At 42.6% G+C, this 15,912-nt stretch overlaps 1 protein-coding gene across 1 annotated transcript in view; it reads right to left on the reverse strand.

Moving 5' to 3' along the window:
• Nucleotides 1–2,834: 2,834 nt before the first annotated feature.
• The window catches only part of POLR3K (RNA polymerase III subunit K), a 77,036-nt gene continuing 63,958 nt past the window's right edge, over nt 2,835–15,912 (reverse strand). Inside the window, exon 3 of the mRNA XM_053472134.1 lies at nt 2,835–3,297. Within this exon, the coding sequence (XP_053328109.1) occupies nt 3,170–3,297 (128 nt within the window). The 3' untranslated portion in view covers nt 2,835–3,169. The remainder of the gene's footprint in view (nt 3,298–15,912) is intronic.

Consider the following 15,912-nt stretch of genomic DNA (forward strand, 5'->3'; position numbering starts at 1 on the left):
TCCCCCTTCCCCCGCTCTCCCCCCTCTCTTACCGGTGCTTCCAGCCGGGGCAGCGGGTTGACGTCGCCTTCTGCTGCAGCCGGAAGGAGGTGTGGCTAGCAGCGGGGGTTTGTATGCGTCCGTCGCGTATACTTTCCCCGGCTGTCAGAGATCAGCTCTCTGATCTCTGACAGTCGGGGAAGGTCTATGCGACGGACGCAGACAACCCCCGCTGCTAGCCACACCGGCTGCAGCGGACGTTGTCTACGCGGATCGTGTAGACGTCAACCCGCTGCCCCGGCAACACAGAGGAAGCAAGGAAGCACCGGTAAGTGTGTGTATGATGGGGGGGGGTCGGGTGAGACAGGAGGATCCAGGTCCCCTGCAGCGGTGCGGGGGATCTGGATCTCAGTCTCCTAATCAGACCTCTATTTGAGGTCTGATTAGAAGACGACCCCGATTGGAAGACGAGGGGTATTTTTCAGAGCATTTGCTCTGAAAAAAACCTCGTCTTATAATCGAGCAAATACGGTATATGCCAAACTGGAAAAGTGTCATTTCCTTCTTGGGATATTCCATCACCCATGGGAACATACAAATGAACAATTCTAAAATAACTGCAATAAAAGTATTGCCCCACCCACATCCAAGAAGGCCTTACAATGGTTTTCTGGTTTTTCAAATTTCTATGGGAAATTTATAAAAAGATTCCCAAACATAGTATCCCTCTTGACACAACTCACTGGAAAGGACAAATTTCAGCGACTCCTTCCGATCCTACCGTATTTGCTCGATTATAAAACGACCCCCCAAAATTTGAATATTCATTTAGAAAAGAAAAAGAATGAAAAGCATTTGTTTTGCAAAAAACCTTGTCTTATCAAGCAAATATGGTACTAAAGGACAGTTTTACCTCAGCACCAATCTTGAAAATGCCAAACCCCAATCTTCACTGAATACTCTCTAAGTGGAAGCTCTGGATACTGCCATAAGCGCTGTTCTATCCGATGAAAACTCTTCAACGTCTCCTCTTCATCCCAATTTTGTCTTTTAAAAAAAAACAATTATGGAAGTGCAAACTCTCGGCAGTAGCCCCTTTTATATCTCCTGCGCACAGTAGGTTTGTCGGGTTGTTTGGAGGCTAAAAGACCACATTTGGGAGGTACAAATTTTCTTTTCTTCTTGACATCTGGTCAGTCTGCGCCCATGTCCTAACTGGGGCATCTTTGAACCCGGTCAATTCAATTTACCCCATCGAACCAGCTTATTTTACCTCTCTAAAAATAAGGGTGGTGGGTGGTGGGTATTCAGTGTCGCTGAATGCCTCGATATTGAGGCATTTCAGTGGCACCGTATCAGCCTCCTAAGCTGTTTTAAATGAGGCTTATGTTGCCATATAGTATATGGCAGAATTTGATGTTGTGGGGAGGGGCCACACGGGCCCCTGGAATAAATAAATAGTGTTGCTGAATGCATCGACATTGAGGCATTACAGCAACAAAGTTTAAGCAAAGAAAGCTATCTTAGATTTCTTGGATCATACGCAGTATAGTCTACATTGGATATATGGCCAGGTACTGGCATGAGCATCTGTGTGCCCCTAATGCATTTGGTTTAGCAAAGTTCTTCCTTTAAAAGTAAAATATTGCATAGCAGCTAAAATGAGAATTCACAAATTATAATAAACACTAAATTACATTTATTTATAAATCGCCGGCAGATTCCGCAGCGCTGTTACAGTCAGTAGAACAATTTTACATACAAACAAACTGGTGCAAAGGAGAGGAGGGCCCTGCTCTTGCAAGCTTACAATCTAGTCGATGGTTGAGGGGGAAGCGAGACAATAGGACATGACTGCTTGGATGGGAATGAGCTGATCTGGTTCCAATCATGTGTTGAAGCTGTTGATGGCTTGGGAGTACTAGGAAGGAATGTTGTAGGCTTCCCTGAACAGGTGGGTTTTTAGAGAGGTTTTGAAAGTTGCGTACATGGTAGAGAGTCTGACGGAACGGGCAAGGGAATTCCACAGGAGGGGTGTGGCGCGAGTGAAATCCTGCTTTCTGTAGTGGTACTTGGTATGTAGTTTCCCTTCAGTTTAACTCTAGTGTAACTCTTAACTGCCCACTTATGAAGAGTCCACGTGGGGTAAGGGCACAGCAGTTACATTTCCAAGCAAGCTTTTTTCCAAGTGAGGCCTAGGAATTTTTAGGGCTGCCTCACAAGTGGTCAGATAAGGTGATTGCATACAGGAGGCAGATGTTTCACACCTTGGCTAACAAACGCAATTAAGCTACACTAGACGGCACCAAATATAACCCTTTGAGAGCAGCAGGGTATGGAGACATGCAGGATAAAGACATACCGGCTGGACAACAGGGGTAACAGCAGGAAATGAGGGTTTCAGGTGAAAGGTGTGAGTCATACTGGGTAAAAAAACAGGGGTAACAGCAGGAAATTAGGGGTTCAGGTGAAAGGTGTGAGTCATACCTGTAAAAGGAGATATGGCAGACATTATTGTCAGAGGAGTAGTTGGATGAAAGCATGAAGACCAGGGATGGATGTCTGGATAGTCCAGTGTAACTCTTAACTGCCCACTTATAAAGACTTATATGAGATTCCAACATTTACTTACATTGCACAAGTTGCATATAAATTGGCTCAGAAAGCACTTTAATTATACAGTACATACATTGCACAAGTTGCATATAAATTGGCTCAGAAACCACTTTAATTATACAGTACAAATATCAGCAAATGCAGAAACATAAGATATCTGTATACATCATAACAGGTCTATAAATCCAGCAATAATAAAGTAATGTAGACAAACAAGAAAAATAAATCACTACCAGAAAATTAGGCTCATTTTATTTACTTAAAGAATTTATCCATAGTAATGTTACCTTTTAAAACAGAACATTAATGTTAGAGCTGCATTTACGATAGGTCAACTCACATATTTGCTATAAGCACGGATTATGTCTTTAGTTTTCATTATTTTTCTTGTTATTAATAAACATGTATGTTAAACACCAACTGCCTTTATTTCACTTCAGTCTTCTTGTGATTAGTAGGACCTTTACATTACAATTCATCTCAACTTGAGTACACTAAGAATAATACTACATTAGGCAAATGTGATTTTAGAATTTGCAGCATGCTTTCATGTTGAAGAAAAAAACATTGAACTTTAATCTCTCCATCTGTGCCCACACTGTGAATTGCAACACTTATAAAATGTAGTCATAGGTTCATCAGCGGACCGTGTCTGTATTTGCATGAAATATGCACGTGGATGCTCACACTTGGGGCAAGTTTCTGGAAATATAAATATAAAAAAAATTAATGAAAAAAAATAGAAAATATAGATGTGTTTGCAATCTTATCATAAGCAATATTCTTCTTTAATATTCTGTTTAAAATGTACCCACATCTTTTTTAATTTCAGACCCTTTAGATCCTTTCAGACCAATCCCTTCAACCCCAAGCTCCTTATGTCCTTGTTTGCCTGCCTGATCCAGAGTAAATTGCAGTTCAGTTGGAATATTTTGAAATTACACAATATGGATGTCAAATATTTTCACACGGCAGTATTCTCCAAACTTTGTCCCAACTGCCAACAAAACTATCGTCAGACTGGAAATGTTACTTGATTTTTTGACCTCGTTTGTAAGGAAAGATATCTTGATATCTTGTCTACTATACCTATGTTCTCAGAACACTTATCCTTGCACTCAAAGCCATTTTATACTTTCTTATTGAGGGCTGTAAGTAATTTGGTGAAACTGACAAAGCTGTAATCAACTATTCCAAGATCAAAAGTGGTCTAGCACTACCCTGGATTTCACAAAAGCTACTTAGCATCACACCTCTCACGTATTCTAAAATGGGCTATATTTTTTATCTACAGATCACTGCCACAGCTCCAACTATTTGTCCCCCTGAATGTGTTGATATAGCTAACTCAGAGGCGAACAGACCTGTCTGTAAGTCTGTGAAAGGTTGCATATATTTTAGCCCAGAAGGGAGCTATGCAAGGACATTCCCACCAAATATGAAGCGTGGAACTGGAGGCTCCATATTTCCAGCATATGTCTGGGTGATTGTTAAAGATTGTATGAAGCAGTGTGAGTTTGTGCGGTACTGGTTGGTGAGCAATTTGTAAGACATTCCCCATTGGTTTCTATTGCTCAGAGTATTTATGTGTGAGACAGAATCTCTTCCCCCACTATGTATCGCTCAGGGAGATGTTTAAGGAGTTTTTCCATGTACTCACAGGAAGGTTAAGGTTGCTAGAGGCCACTAACATCTTATATAGGAGGGAGATCCCATGTGGGGGTAGTGCCCCTCTCACTATAAGCACCTCAAACTGTGACAGAGGCCTTGAGAGATTGTGCTTTTGTGAAACAGCTCAAATAAAAAGTTCCCTATCTGCAGGTAATGAAATTGGTCTAATGCCGTCGGCGTCCTAGAGTCCCTTAGGGGCTATAATCTGTCATTGTCTGTACGTTTCGTGACAGTGGAAGGTTTATCCAATGTTGTTGGGAGGAAATTCTCAGAGGCAAGCCCAGGTGTGAAGTTGGGGATATGTTGTAAAGGTGTAAGAGGGGACGGGTATGAGGTTAATTGATAGTTTTGATGGCATGCATCATCAAGAGTGAGATTAAGACGAGAAGATGGTCTCTAATCATGGCTTGAGTGTGTTGGGGTTGAAGGCAGGGAAGAATTCTGCCCCCCCCCCGGACCATATAAATTTAAAAAACACTGTACGGCCCAAGGTAAAATAGGCTGGAGGGATCGTAATCAGAATAGTTTGGAAAAGGTATAAAAGGCAAGGCAGGATATCTATTTTCAATAAGTTAAATCTGCCTGTCCAGGACATATGTAAGGAGCTCCATATGCTTAAATCTTTTTGTAGTATGGGCAGAATGGTCAGAAAGTTGTGTTGATACAATTGGGAAGGAAATGGCCCCTCACTACACATTTATGTGCTACCTGAACTGTGTGTGGGGAAATGTCTAGAGTTATGATGTATGTAAAGTAGTCTGGTAGCAGGGATCTAGTGAACTTCAGAACAGAGTCACTCAATTTTCAGGTAGCAAGGCAGTATCTGACCAGGTAGTTAGCCCGTAACTTAGTACAGGAAGGTGGGAATGTGTGACACACAGGCAGTGGATGCGTGAGTATCTTACACGTGAAATGGAGTAGTTTCTTAATTTTCTGTGTGATATATACAGAGGTAAAGAGTATCCAGAGGAGGTACCAAAATCGGCACAAAGCAGAGGAGATCTGTTATGGTGCAGTCTGGGTAAGTCATGTTCCGTAGCGAGTACTGGCAGGGAGAAGGCCTCCAGGCTGAGTGGCCAGATCTGTCAGCGATGAACTTGGCTTCACCATATCCCCAGGGGTTGGGGGGGGTCTATTGTGGTTCTTCTGTTCCTTCCTATGATGTGACATGGTGATGGATTGCCATATTGAGAAGGTGCAGGAGTTCAGTCCTCATGTGGACATCTTCCTTCAAGGCCAGCCACATCCCTGAGCCAGCCCTCTTTGACTGCTTCCTAAGCCCCCCCTTTTTTTGTTTAGTAGCTGGGCGCCACTATATTTTAAAAGCATACAGCTTTTCAATATGGCTATTGTGTGGCTCCTGACATTTTCTTCTGGTGCTGCCTCAATGTACAAGTTTGTTTACTTTCATGATGTGCCTGGCATGTCAACTGTTGTCAAGGAGTTAATCAATGTCTATAGGTTTGTTGCTAATTCAGCCTTGAAAAAGTATTTCAGTTTCAGTCTTGCAGATCAAATGCTAGATCCTATTAGTTAAGATGTTAATCTTGTTGTGTATGAACAAAGAGGCCTGCATTTTTGCTAAAATGCTACTCAACGGGTTACCATAAGGATCTAACAAGAAGATCTAAATTAACAGCTCCATTTGTTATCCAATAAATTTCCACCAACACATCATTTTGATGTACCCTCCTGTCCTACTTTCATTCCACTCATTTGGTAACAATATTATCAAATTGTCTGCATAACTAATGTACACTTAAGTGTGCAACAAAAGCACCTACTATTACCACCAGGGTTTCATCAAATCAGTTTACAAAAAGATATATCCATGATATAAGTAGGTAAATAATTTAATTAAGTCATCATACAATGGGTGACATGCATACAAAAAAGAACACATTCTCAAGTGAAAAGATAGGGAGAATGTTCGAAAAGTTTCCACACTTTTATATTTCCGTTAGAAACGGTGAAGGTGGGAGGAGTAGTAACTGGTCATGCCTTAGTGCATCATGTGACTAGTTCTGTCTGGCAAGCCGGCTGCCCTTGCAGCTTAGTATAAGACTTTTCACCCCGGGGTGAAGATGGCTGCAAAACTTATAAACGTTGTACTGGTGCGACAGATGCAGAGCGCTCTGGACATCCAGCTACAGCCATGACCATGAGGAATGATGAAAGAACCCTGGAACTGAAAACAGTTGAAGAGGTTGGAGGAAAGTTGAAAAAGTCTTCCAGGTGGGTGCCTAAGCAGTTGACAGAGGAGCATAAGTGCAAGCGCTTAGACGTCTGCTCCTGACACATGGCCCACTATCGTAAAGAAGGTGATTATTTTCTGCAGAAGATAGTCAATGTTGATGAAACCTGTGTTCACCATTACGAGCCCGAAAGCAGAGTATGCAGCGGAAGCATCCATCAGAGGTTGACCGTCGTCTGGGAAAAAATTGGTTTAACGTTGGGAAAATTGAATCACAAAGGAAGGTGACTATGTTAAAAGTGATTTAATTTGTTTTTACTGTGGGGAGCTTAATTAGTATCTAATTAAAGACTTGTCCAATCCAGGATCTTAGCTTATATAGAAACCCTCTTTCAATCTACATCAATAGTTGATTTGTGATTGCACTTCTCCCCCCAGGGAATTTTCACTTGTTTCCAATTTCTTGAGCCTTAAAGAATTTGAATGACTAGTCTTTCCCGAGACCAGGTAAAATCAGGAAAATCTAAATCAAACAGAAACATATGTAAGGAAATCATTCTAATCCCAAACAACTTCAACCAGGCACGTCATGGAAAGACAGTCACTTAACGACCAATGACGTGCCTGGCACTTCATAGCTTTAAACAAGCTTAGAAAGCGATCTACGATCAACTTTCTTTGTTTTAATCAATGTCGAGGCATTCCTCAACACCGAGATTTGCATCATGGGCCCCGTGAGGTCCCTCCCTGGGGCTTCAACGTCTGCCATACACTGTATGGCAGGGGATGCCTATTTTAAAAGAGTTTAGGATGTGATCAACAATCGCCCCCCCCCAAGCTTCAATGCTGTCGCTGAAAAGCCTGGATAGTAAGGCATTCTGTGACAACGGAAACCCACCCCAGGACGCACTGTGACTGCTCCGGAGAGCGGCCACAAGCGCCACTGTGAGAGATATTGTCTCTCGCAAGATGGCCGCGGCCTTTAAAAAAATAAACAAGTTTCCAAGAAGGTACAGGTACTGCATTAAACCATGCAAGTCAATGGAGCCCGGTTTCTAATTGCAATGTGATTAGTAAAATATATATATAAATATATATATATAAATATATAAAAATGTGGTAACATTTAACATTTATGCAATGATGTCACCAACAGGGGAACCATCCAGTTCCAACATAAAAAAATGTAAAAATAAAAGTCCAAAAACATTAGAAGAATATTGGTAAAAAGTGCTAAGTTTACCACTGTATCTTCCCAAAAATCCTTACATAGAAACATAGGAAGTGATGGCAGATAAGAACCAGTAGGCCCATCAAGTCTACCCAACCTCTGAGTACTTTCCTTTAGTACCTGCCCTTATCCTATATCTAGCTTGGCCTTATTACTTTGCATTTATCCACATTAAATGCCAGTTGCCACAGCTCTGACCATTTTTCCAGTTTACCTAAATCATTTGTCATTTGGCTTCTTCCTCCAGGAAAATCAACCCTGTTGCAAACGTTTGTATTGTCAGCAAATAGACATACCTTTCCATCAAGACCATCTGCAATATCACTAATAAAAATATTAAAGAGCATAAGTCCAAGTACAGATCCTTGAGGTATCCCACTGGTAACAAGACCTTGTTCTGAATATACGCCATTGACTACAACCCTCTGTTGTCTGCCACTCCTTAATCCATTCAACAACATTGGGATCTAAACTCAGAGATTAAGTCTGCTATGTGGCACAGTGAACTGAAATACAGATACGCAATGTCTACTGCACCACCTTGATCAATTACTTTAGTCACCCAATCAAAAAAATCAATAAGATTTGTTTGGCATGATCTTCCTGAGGAAAACCCATGTTTTTGATCTTGAAACCCATGTGACTTCAGATGTTCAACAATCCTTTCCTTTGACATTGTTAAATAAATCTGTTTAGTTTAGAAAAACGGCACCTCAGAGGGGATATGATAGCATTATATAAATATATTCGGGGCCAATACAAACCATTGTGTGGAAATCTATTCATAAACGGGGCTATGCATAGGACATGTGGTCACGCATTTATACAGGAAGAAAGGAGCCTAATCCATTGGTGTAACATCTCCGGTTGGGGCTTGACTTGAAAATCCTTGCTGTCCTTTGAACAGCTCTTCCTATCCAGCTAGGGCACAAATACAAAAATAACTTTATTAGTCTCTATGGGAGAAATCAGTCTGAAAACCTCCTTTTACTGAAGCACATCACATAAAAGATCTGAATCATTAAACTATTTGCTGCTTTTTCTTTCATCTATTGTCAGGAAAAGCCAGAAACAGACAAAAATGACCACACAACATTGAGTAGATATAGCTAGGTATATCTAAAACATCCAAGGTATGCAGGATTCCTTTCAACTTTCAAAAACCCAACAATATCTCAATAGCAAAAATATGGTGGAAGTCTCAGACATACTTTATGTTTACAGAATGTGTGAATGTGAGTTTCCATCAAGACAACAAACAAGAGAATGCAGAGTTCAGAAGGAAGCCTGAGCCACTTAGGGTTCAAGTATGGCACTGTGACCAAAAGCAGGAGAACAGTACTACTGCTCTGGAGATTAAGGCAGGCAGCAAGTTAAAATGCAGTATAGTGAGCAAGCCAAGGGTAAGGGTAAAAGACAACCGGACAGCTGCCGGAGAGAAGGATACAGGCCCCCTGCAGCGCTGCGGGGGATCCACCTCTCTGGCAGCCGGCGAACTTTGGGCAATGCGCGCAGACACTTCCACTGCTGGATGGTACTTCCGCCGGGGCTTCCATGGTGGAGCACCAGAAGGTCATGTCACACTGGTGCTCCATCACAGGAGCACCGGCGGAAGTGGAGGGCAGCAGCGGAGGATGTCTGCACGCATCACACAGACGCCTGCCGGCTGTCAGAGAGGAGGATCCGGGATCTGGATCTTAGTGTTATTATCCAACCGCTATTTGAGGTTGGATTATAAAACAAAGGGTAAACCTCATTTTATATTCGGTAAAATTGATTTGACTAATCGATAACGAAAATTGTTGGCAAAGATTTTCATTATCGATTACTTGTTGCAGCTCTAAGGCAATTCTTTGTCCTGGATAAAGATACCAAGAAGCTGTATAAAAGTTCTGAGTCCAAGATATTGCTACTGGCTCCTGAATCAATTGCTGCTGAAAGAGCGATTGAGTCTTCATTCCACTGTAACGATATGGAAAGCACAGATGATTGGAAAAATGAGGAGACCATTCTTTTTAACAGGGTATTCCTTACCCTTTGAAGAACGTGATTTGGCTTTGCATTCATTGGCATAGTGGCCCTTATTTCCTCAATAAAGACATAAGTCAAGAGTCTTGGGACATTCTTTTGGCTACAGACATCCAACCTCTGATGAGACTCAATTGCATAGGTTCCTCCATAGTATCCCTAGGTGTAGTTTTGACCGTTGTCCGTATTGCGGACCAGTTGGAAGGAGAGGTTGTTTGGCCTTTCTTTCCGGAAGTCGCCTGTTGATTTGCATAATTAGCCTGGCAAATTCATCTAAGGAATTGGGAATGTTAGTATGGACCAATTAATCTCCGATTGTTTCTGACAGGCCCAGAAGGAACTGATCACGTAGCGCTGATTCAGGTGATGGGCCCAGAGCTGGGGTTCTTCCGACAACAGTGAGATGACCGTATGAATCGATGTAGTCTGATGTGAATGTTCATGGTTTTAGATTAAACATAATCTGGCAGGAGGTCATCGACGTATTATACTTCTGATGATCTCCGGAGTACCTCTCTGGCATGGGTATCTGTGGTTTAGGAGAGGCTGTCCCCTATATAACTACAAACTCTGGAAGCATAGGAGGTACTGGAAATGGATCTCCAGGAACATTGGGTTAATTTGCATTTGGTGCATTTGTGGCCATATATGATTCTGTTCTGCTTGGACGTCTTATAAGGACTGGTTAAAGACGAGGAACCCAGTATGCAGAAATACGACTAATGGTCATAATCAGGCAATCAAAAATTCAATAGAATGGAAGATCAAGCCAGGTCATGAGCGGAGAGGGCAAACGAAGCCACAGGCAAAATCAGCAACTGAAGAAATTGTAGATATACTACTGCAAATAGTAGTGAGCCCAGCCAATACAACAACAGAGCACTGAATGAAAGGCAGTGCTTAGCTTTTAAATGTACCGTAGACTGTAGAGTCTCCATATTACTGTATCTGATCAAGCCGTTGACGTGCTTGAGAGATCTATGACCAACCTGTACTTCCCAGAGGCCTTTGGCACCATGAAGATCTGAGAGTCAGCGTCCCGAAACTGTTCTTGTTAAGGAGCAGTCAAAATTCACGAGAAGCTGAAACAAAATGCTGTTTTCTCATCAGTAGCTCCAAGACATAACCTGAATGAAATTCTAGAGCTCAAGTAATCTTGGCCCATTTCTGGAGAAAGAAACAAAGCCTGCCTCCTACTGGTATGAGCATTGTATCAGAATCTGTGTTCAGGGTTGTCACCCCTGCCCTTTCCTTTTTCCCTCTGTGCTTGACCTCTGGAGCACTGATGGGGGTTATCCCGACAGGAGCCAAAAGGAACTAGATTGACCCTTAATCCTTGATTAACAAATGGGATTTGATTTGAATTTGAGGAAATTTCATTTAAGGAAGCCAATTCTTATCTGCAGTGGTTCTCTCCAAGATGTTCTCCAGTTAAGATTCAAACAGATCACTCCCCTGAAAGGGAATGCCGCAGAGACGAAAGAGTCAATAGCCAGGAAGGTGTCATGAGATATTCCTAGTCACTTGTTTGGACCAGGGATGGCAGACAGATCTTCTAGGGCTTGTTAGAGCCAGACCTTGGCAACGCTTGGATGGAAGTTAGCCGCAGCTGCCTCGAAGGCCCTCTGTGCAGCTCACTCTGTCATTTTATCCATAGGATCCTTGAAGTGGGACGTGTCTTCCAAATAAGTCACATTTATTATAGGGACTTTAGCCACCGAAGCATCCACTCGAGGAGTAGCCCAGAAACGGAAAAGCTTCTCAACTTTCCTAGATAAAGTCAGTCTCTTCTCCGGGTGCCTCCACTGATCAGATATGATTACAGCCAAGGACTCATGAACTGGAAAGGTCTCATGCTTTCTTGTAAAGCCCAGAAATGTATCTGACTTCTCGGGGTCAACCTGCTGACCCATGTCCAAAGTATCTCTGACCACTGAAATGAGCTTGTCAATTTCCTCTACGGGGAAGACAAAGTCATCTTCTTTGACCTTACCTCTTCCGAAGAGTGAGCGTAGTACATGAGTAGGTCCACCACCTGAGGAAGTGTTGGCTTCATCCTCTTGCTGGAAGGAACAGGCACGGAGGCAACACCACAGACTGGGCAGGGTGATGTAGAAACTTTGGAGATGTCCAAAGGTCGACTGGAGCTCCTCTTTCAGCCAAGAGGCAAATTCTACTGCAGATTCCTGCTTAGCAGAACACCATGCAGAGCAAAGCTTCCTAGAAGGGTCCCTTAAGGTCTTTTTGCAGGAGGAACAAGTCTGGTGCTCTGTTTTAGAGTAGGCCTTTCTAGGGACATCCGATGATGCTTTCTCCTCCAGAGGAGTAAAGTTGCGAAAGGGGGATAGAGCAGCAAGAACTAACAGAAGTGATGCCAGGAAGCACTGAAGAAGCAGCTTCACCAGGAGCCGCTGCCAGTCAGTCTCACTGGATACCTTGTGTAAACAGAAAAAAAACAATATTCCACGTGTAATAAAACCAAATAAAAAGTAAATACTTCCCCACACTAAAAGCAGCTTCCAAAAAACTCTTCCTCAAAGTGTAAACGAGATCCAACATCAAAATATGGAGCGCATATACATGGGGGAACAAAAACAAATACCAATAGTGTATTATGTAAAATAAAAGATAATTGAATAGGGTGTAAGATCCACTCACAAATGGGCTGGATACAAAAGGCTCATCAAACGGACTCAGATGTAAAAGATCTTGAAAGCTGTAAAGACCAAGGAGAACCAAAATGGTGCAATATCTTCAAAACCAAAAAAAAGTAAATCAGATTGCACTTACAGAGATGAAGTGGCACAACTCAAAGAGTAATGTGCAAATGCTAAATCGAATGGATACTCCGGTAAACAGCCATAAAAATCTTCAATTTGTTAGTCTCGACGCGTTTCGCCGATAGCACGTCGGCTTCTTCAGGAGACAATTAACAACAAATGATAAAATCAAAATTAAAAACGAATAAAAACGAAAAAAAAATGGTTTTTAATTTTGATTTTATCATTTGTTGTTAATTACTCTTTGAGTTGTGCCACTTCATCTCTATAAGTGCAATCTGATTTACTTTTTTTTGTTTTGAAGATATTGCACCATTTTGTTTCTCCTTGGTCTTTACAGCTTTCAAGATCTTTTACATCTGAGTCCGTTTGATGAGCCTTTTGTATCCAGCCCATTTGTGTGTGGATCTTACATCACTGGATACCTTGACCGGTCTCTACAGACTCCATGGACAGCCCCCATGGATAGAATAGCCCCCCAATAGCCCAAATCATGTCCCCAAATACTCATGCTCGCCTGAAGCATGTAGTTGGTGAGGGATCCAGGCTCCCCAAGAGGGGAGAGAGGCTGAGGTGTAACTTTTTATTTGTTTCTATTCTACGTGACAGAGCACTCTCTCTCTCTGTGCCACCAGGAATGGCAAGGAAATTCTTCTCGACCCAGTAAGAAAATCTGTCCATTATTCTATCATTCTCCATTTCCTGTTGATGTAAGCCACTACTAACCTATTGATAGTATTCTGGCTGCTTTAATCTGTCTCTGTCTCTTAGACTGCTAGGCATTCCAAATAAGTAAAAATGATAGTGTTCTCTATGGAACCAGGGAACTTGAATAAAAGTATTGTCCATAGAAGTTGATTGCCCAAGAGAGCCTTCTCTTTATTTAATCCATCATTCACCATGTTCTGATAACATACAAGATCTAATAGATAAATCAAGTTGCTTCTTATAGGAACATTCAAGGAAATAAAGATTGATTTTTTTCAGTTGAGCCGGTCATGAGCCAGCCTATTTGTACATAAGACATACAGCTATTTACATTACTATTAATCTTTTTTTTGTCTTTTTGGTCCCAATTGCATAAGCGCCCCTTAATAGATACATATTTGGTTGAGATATTAGAAATTGTGCTTTTTAGGCTGCTGCTGTACATTGTTGTTATACAAGTATCTCCCTTTTTAAGGGAGATACTTGTGCTATACTATTTAAGGCTGGTCACACTATGTTTTTTTGGTTCTAGTGTAAGCAACCACAGAATTTGAACCAGCAACCATGACCATGGGAGGTCATGCACCTACCCATGTCACCAGCAGGAGGCTATGTGGTCACTGGGATCTTCCATGACCAGTTCCCGACAACACCTGGGGCTTGTCTGTTAATTAGCCGCATACATAAACCAGCATTGTTCCAAGCTTTCCTTGCTGAAGCATTGATTCCTGACTTTTGATATTTGTTCTTTGTAGTTACACTGCTAATATGTTATGTTTTTGGCTTCAGTTTGGGCTTTGTTCACATTCCTTTGGTACCATAATTTTGATCCGCTGCTGCTCATATTTGACCCAACTCAGAAAGTGTATGTTCCTGTCTTGACCGATTGGTTCCATTCTTGGCTCCCTAATAATCTGGTTACAGATTCTGACAGACTGAGTTTGCGCCCTTTGTCATACTCCTCTCTACCATATTCTGCTTCTTACTGTGCACAACCTTGGATAACTAATTTGCCACAGACATCAGTATGCCAAGCCACTTGTTTCTTAGCCTTGATACAAGGTAGCACCAATCACAGACACAGACAGCCTTCACCTGCCAAAGACTCTACCAGCCCCAAGCAAGATTCTTAACAAACACCGGTCCCTATAGAGGTCACGACCACCCTTACACTGGCGCTCACCGCGGAAGTTTTTCCACCTGGAATACTACAACCAAAGAAGCCCCTGGCAGCAGCACCCCAGGATTTAGATGATCCCAACAGCAAGGAGGCCAGGTAAGGTAGGTTTAGGTTATAGGAACGGAGTTGGCTGAACAAGGTGCAAGGCAAATCAAAGTCAGGAAAGCCGAGTCGGCGCACAAACACGGGTAGTCATACAAGCCGGGGTCCAGATCCAGAGAGGGTAGTCATACAAGCTGGGGTCCAGGTCCAGAGAGGGTAGTCAGACAAGCAAAATTCGGCAACAGGATCAGAAAAGCAACAGTACAAAATCAGCAGGCAAAGAGACCTCAGGCAAGCGAAGGGTCAAAATTACAGGAAACAACTTGGAACACAACTGAACGCTTAGACCACAACAGGGTAACTGGCTAGAGCATTTCCGGATTTTTAAATCCGGCGCCAGACCCAAACCCCAAGATGACGTCACCGCTGTAGCTCCAGACGGCCATCCAGACCGCGCCTCCAGCTACGCGGCAACGTAACGCCCCCGTCAACGCCGCGAGGACCATGGAAGATCCGGGATCAGCTAAGTCTCTGTCTCTGGAGGGTCTCTACCGCGGCAGGCAGGCTGCTGCTGCAGCGTGGTAGATCGACCCCAGGAGAAAGCCCTGCATGTCCGATGCCGACGATCGGGCACCCGATCGCCGACATACGACACAAATGTCCCCGACCCCGGTGCCCGCCATACACAGATATCAGCCTGCCTGTGTCTGCCGGGACCCCAGGAGACAGCCCGGGACCCCGATGTTCGCCGCGCACGGGCATTAGCTTGCATGTGCTGGCCAGGACTCGGGACTGTAACAGTAGAGACTCTTACCTTTGCTATACAATGTAGTAGCTTCTACCACACACTAGACACCACTAACATGCGCAGAGCCTGAGCACCACACTGCGCAGAATTTAACAGGCACATATCCTGCCATATGAGAATTCCACTTTTAATCTTACGGTCTATGATGTACCGGTTAATCAGCATACACTTTACAATTATTCCTGAAAGAGTGGTAACCACCAAAAAGCATATGCAACATTGTCCTTTAAGGGTAGAATGATCACAAACAATTATGCTCTTTGGAAACCATTTTCAAATCTTGTCTCGTTATCAGCAGTTGGAAACTCCACACTTGTATTTTAATGCGATCAGAATGTTAGAAACTCAACTCTCATAAGTCACAAAATTAAGATACTGAACAAAGTAAATAAAAAAAGCTTCCCTGAGGGGCATACATCAATAAATAACTAGTTACCAGTATCCCTCCTAAACTATAGAAGACCCAGCTGAATAGAGAGCCAGATAATAGAAAGGTGTATAGATACACTTTCTTTAAAGCTGCTGTTCCCGCACACATCGTGAAATAGAAAAAATTTATTGAAAGTATTGCTGCTCAGATAGGAGAATCAAATGTCTAGTAGTTTTCTTTGTACTCTTGCTAGCAGAACCCGACACGTGTTTTGCCAGTATACACAGTAGCAGCAGGTAGTAAGT

This window comes from Spea bombifrons, chromosome 7 (genome assembly GCF_027358695.1).
Source record: "Spea bombifrons isolate aSpeBom1 chromosome 7, aSpeBom1.2.pri, whole genome shotgun sequence".
NCBI classification, from domain to species: Eukaryota; Metazoa; Chordata; class Amphibia; order Anura; family Pelobatidae; genus Spea; species Spea bombifrons.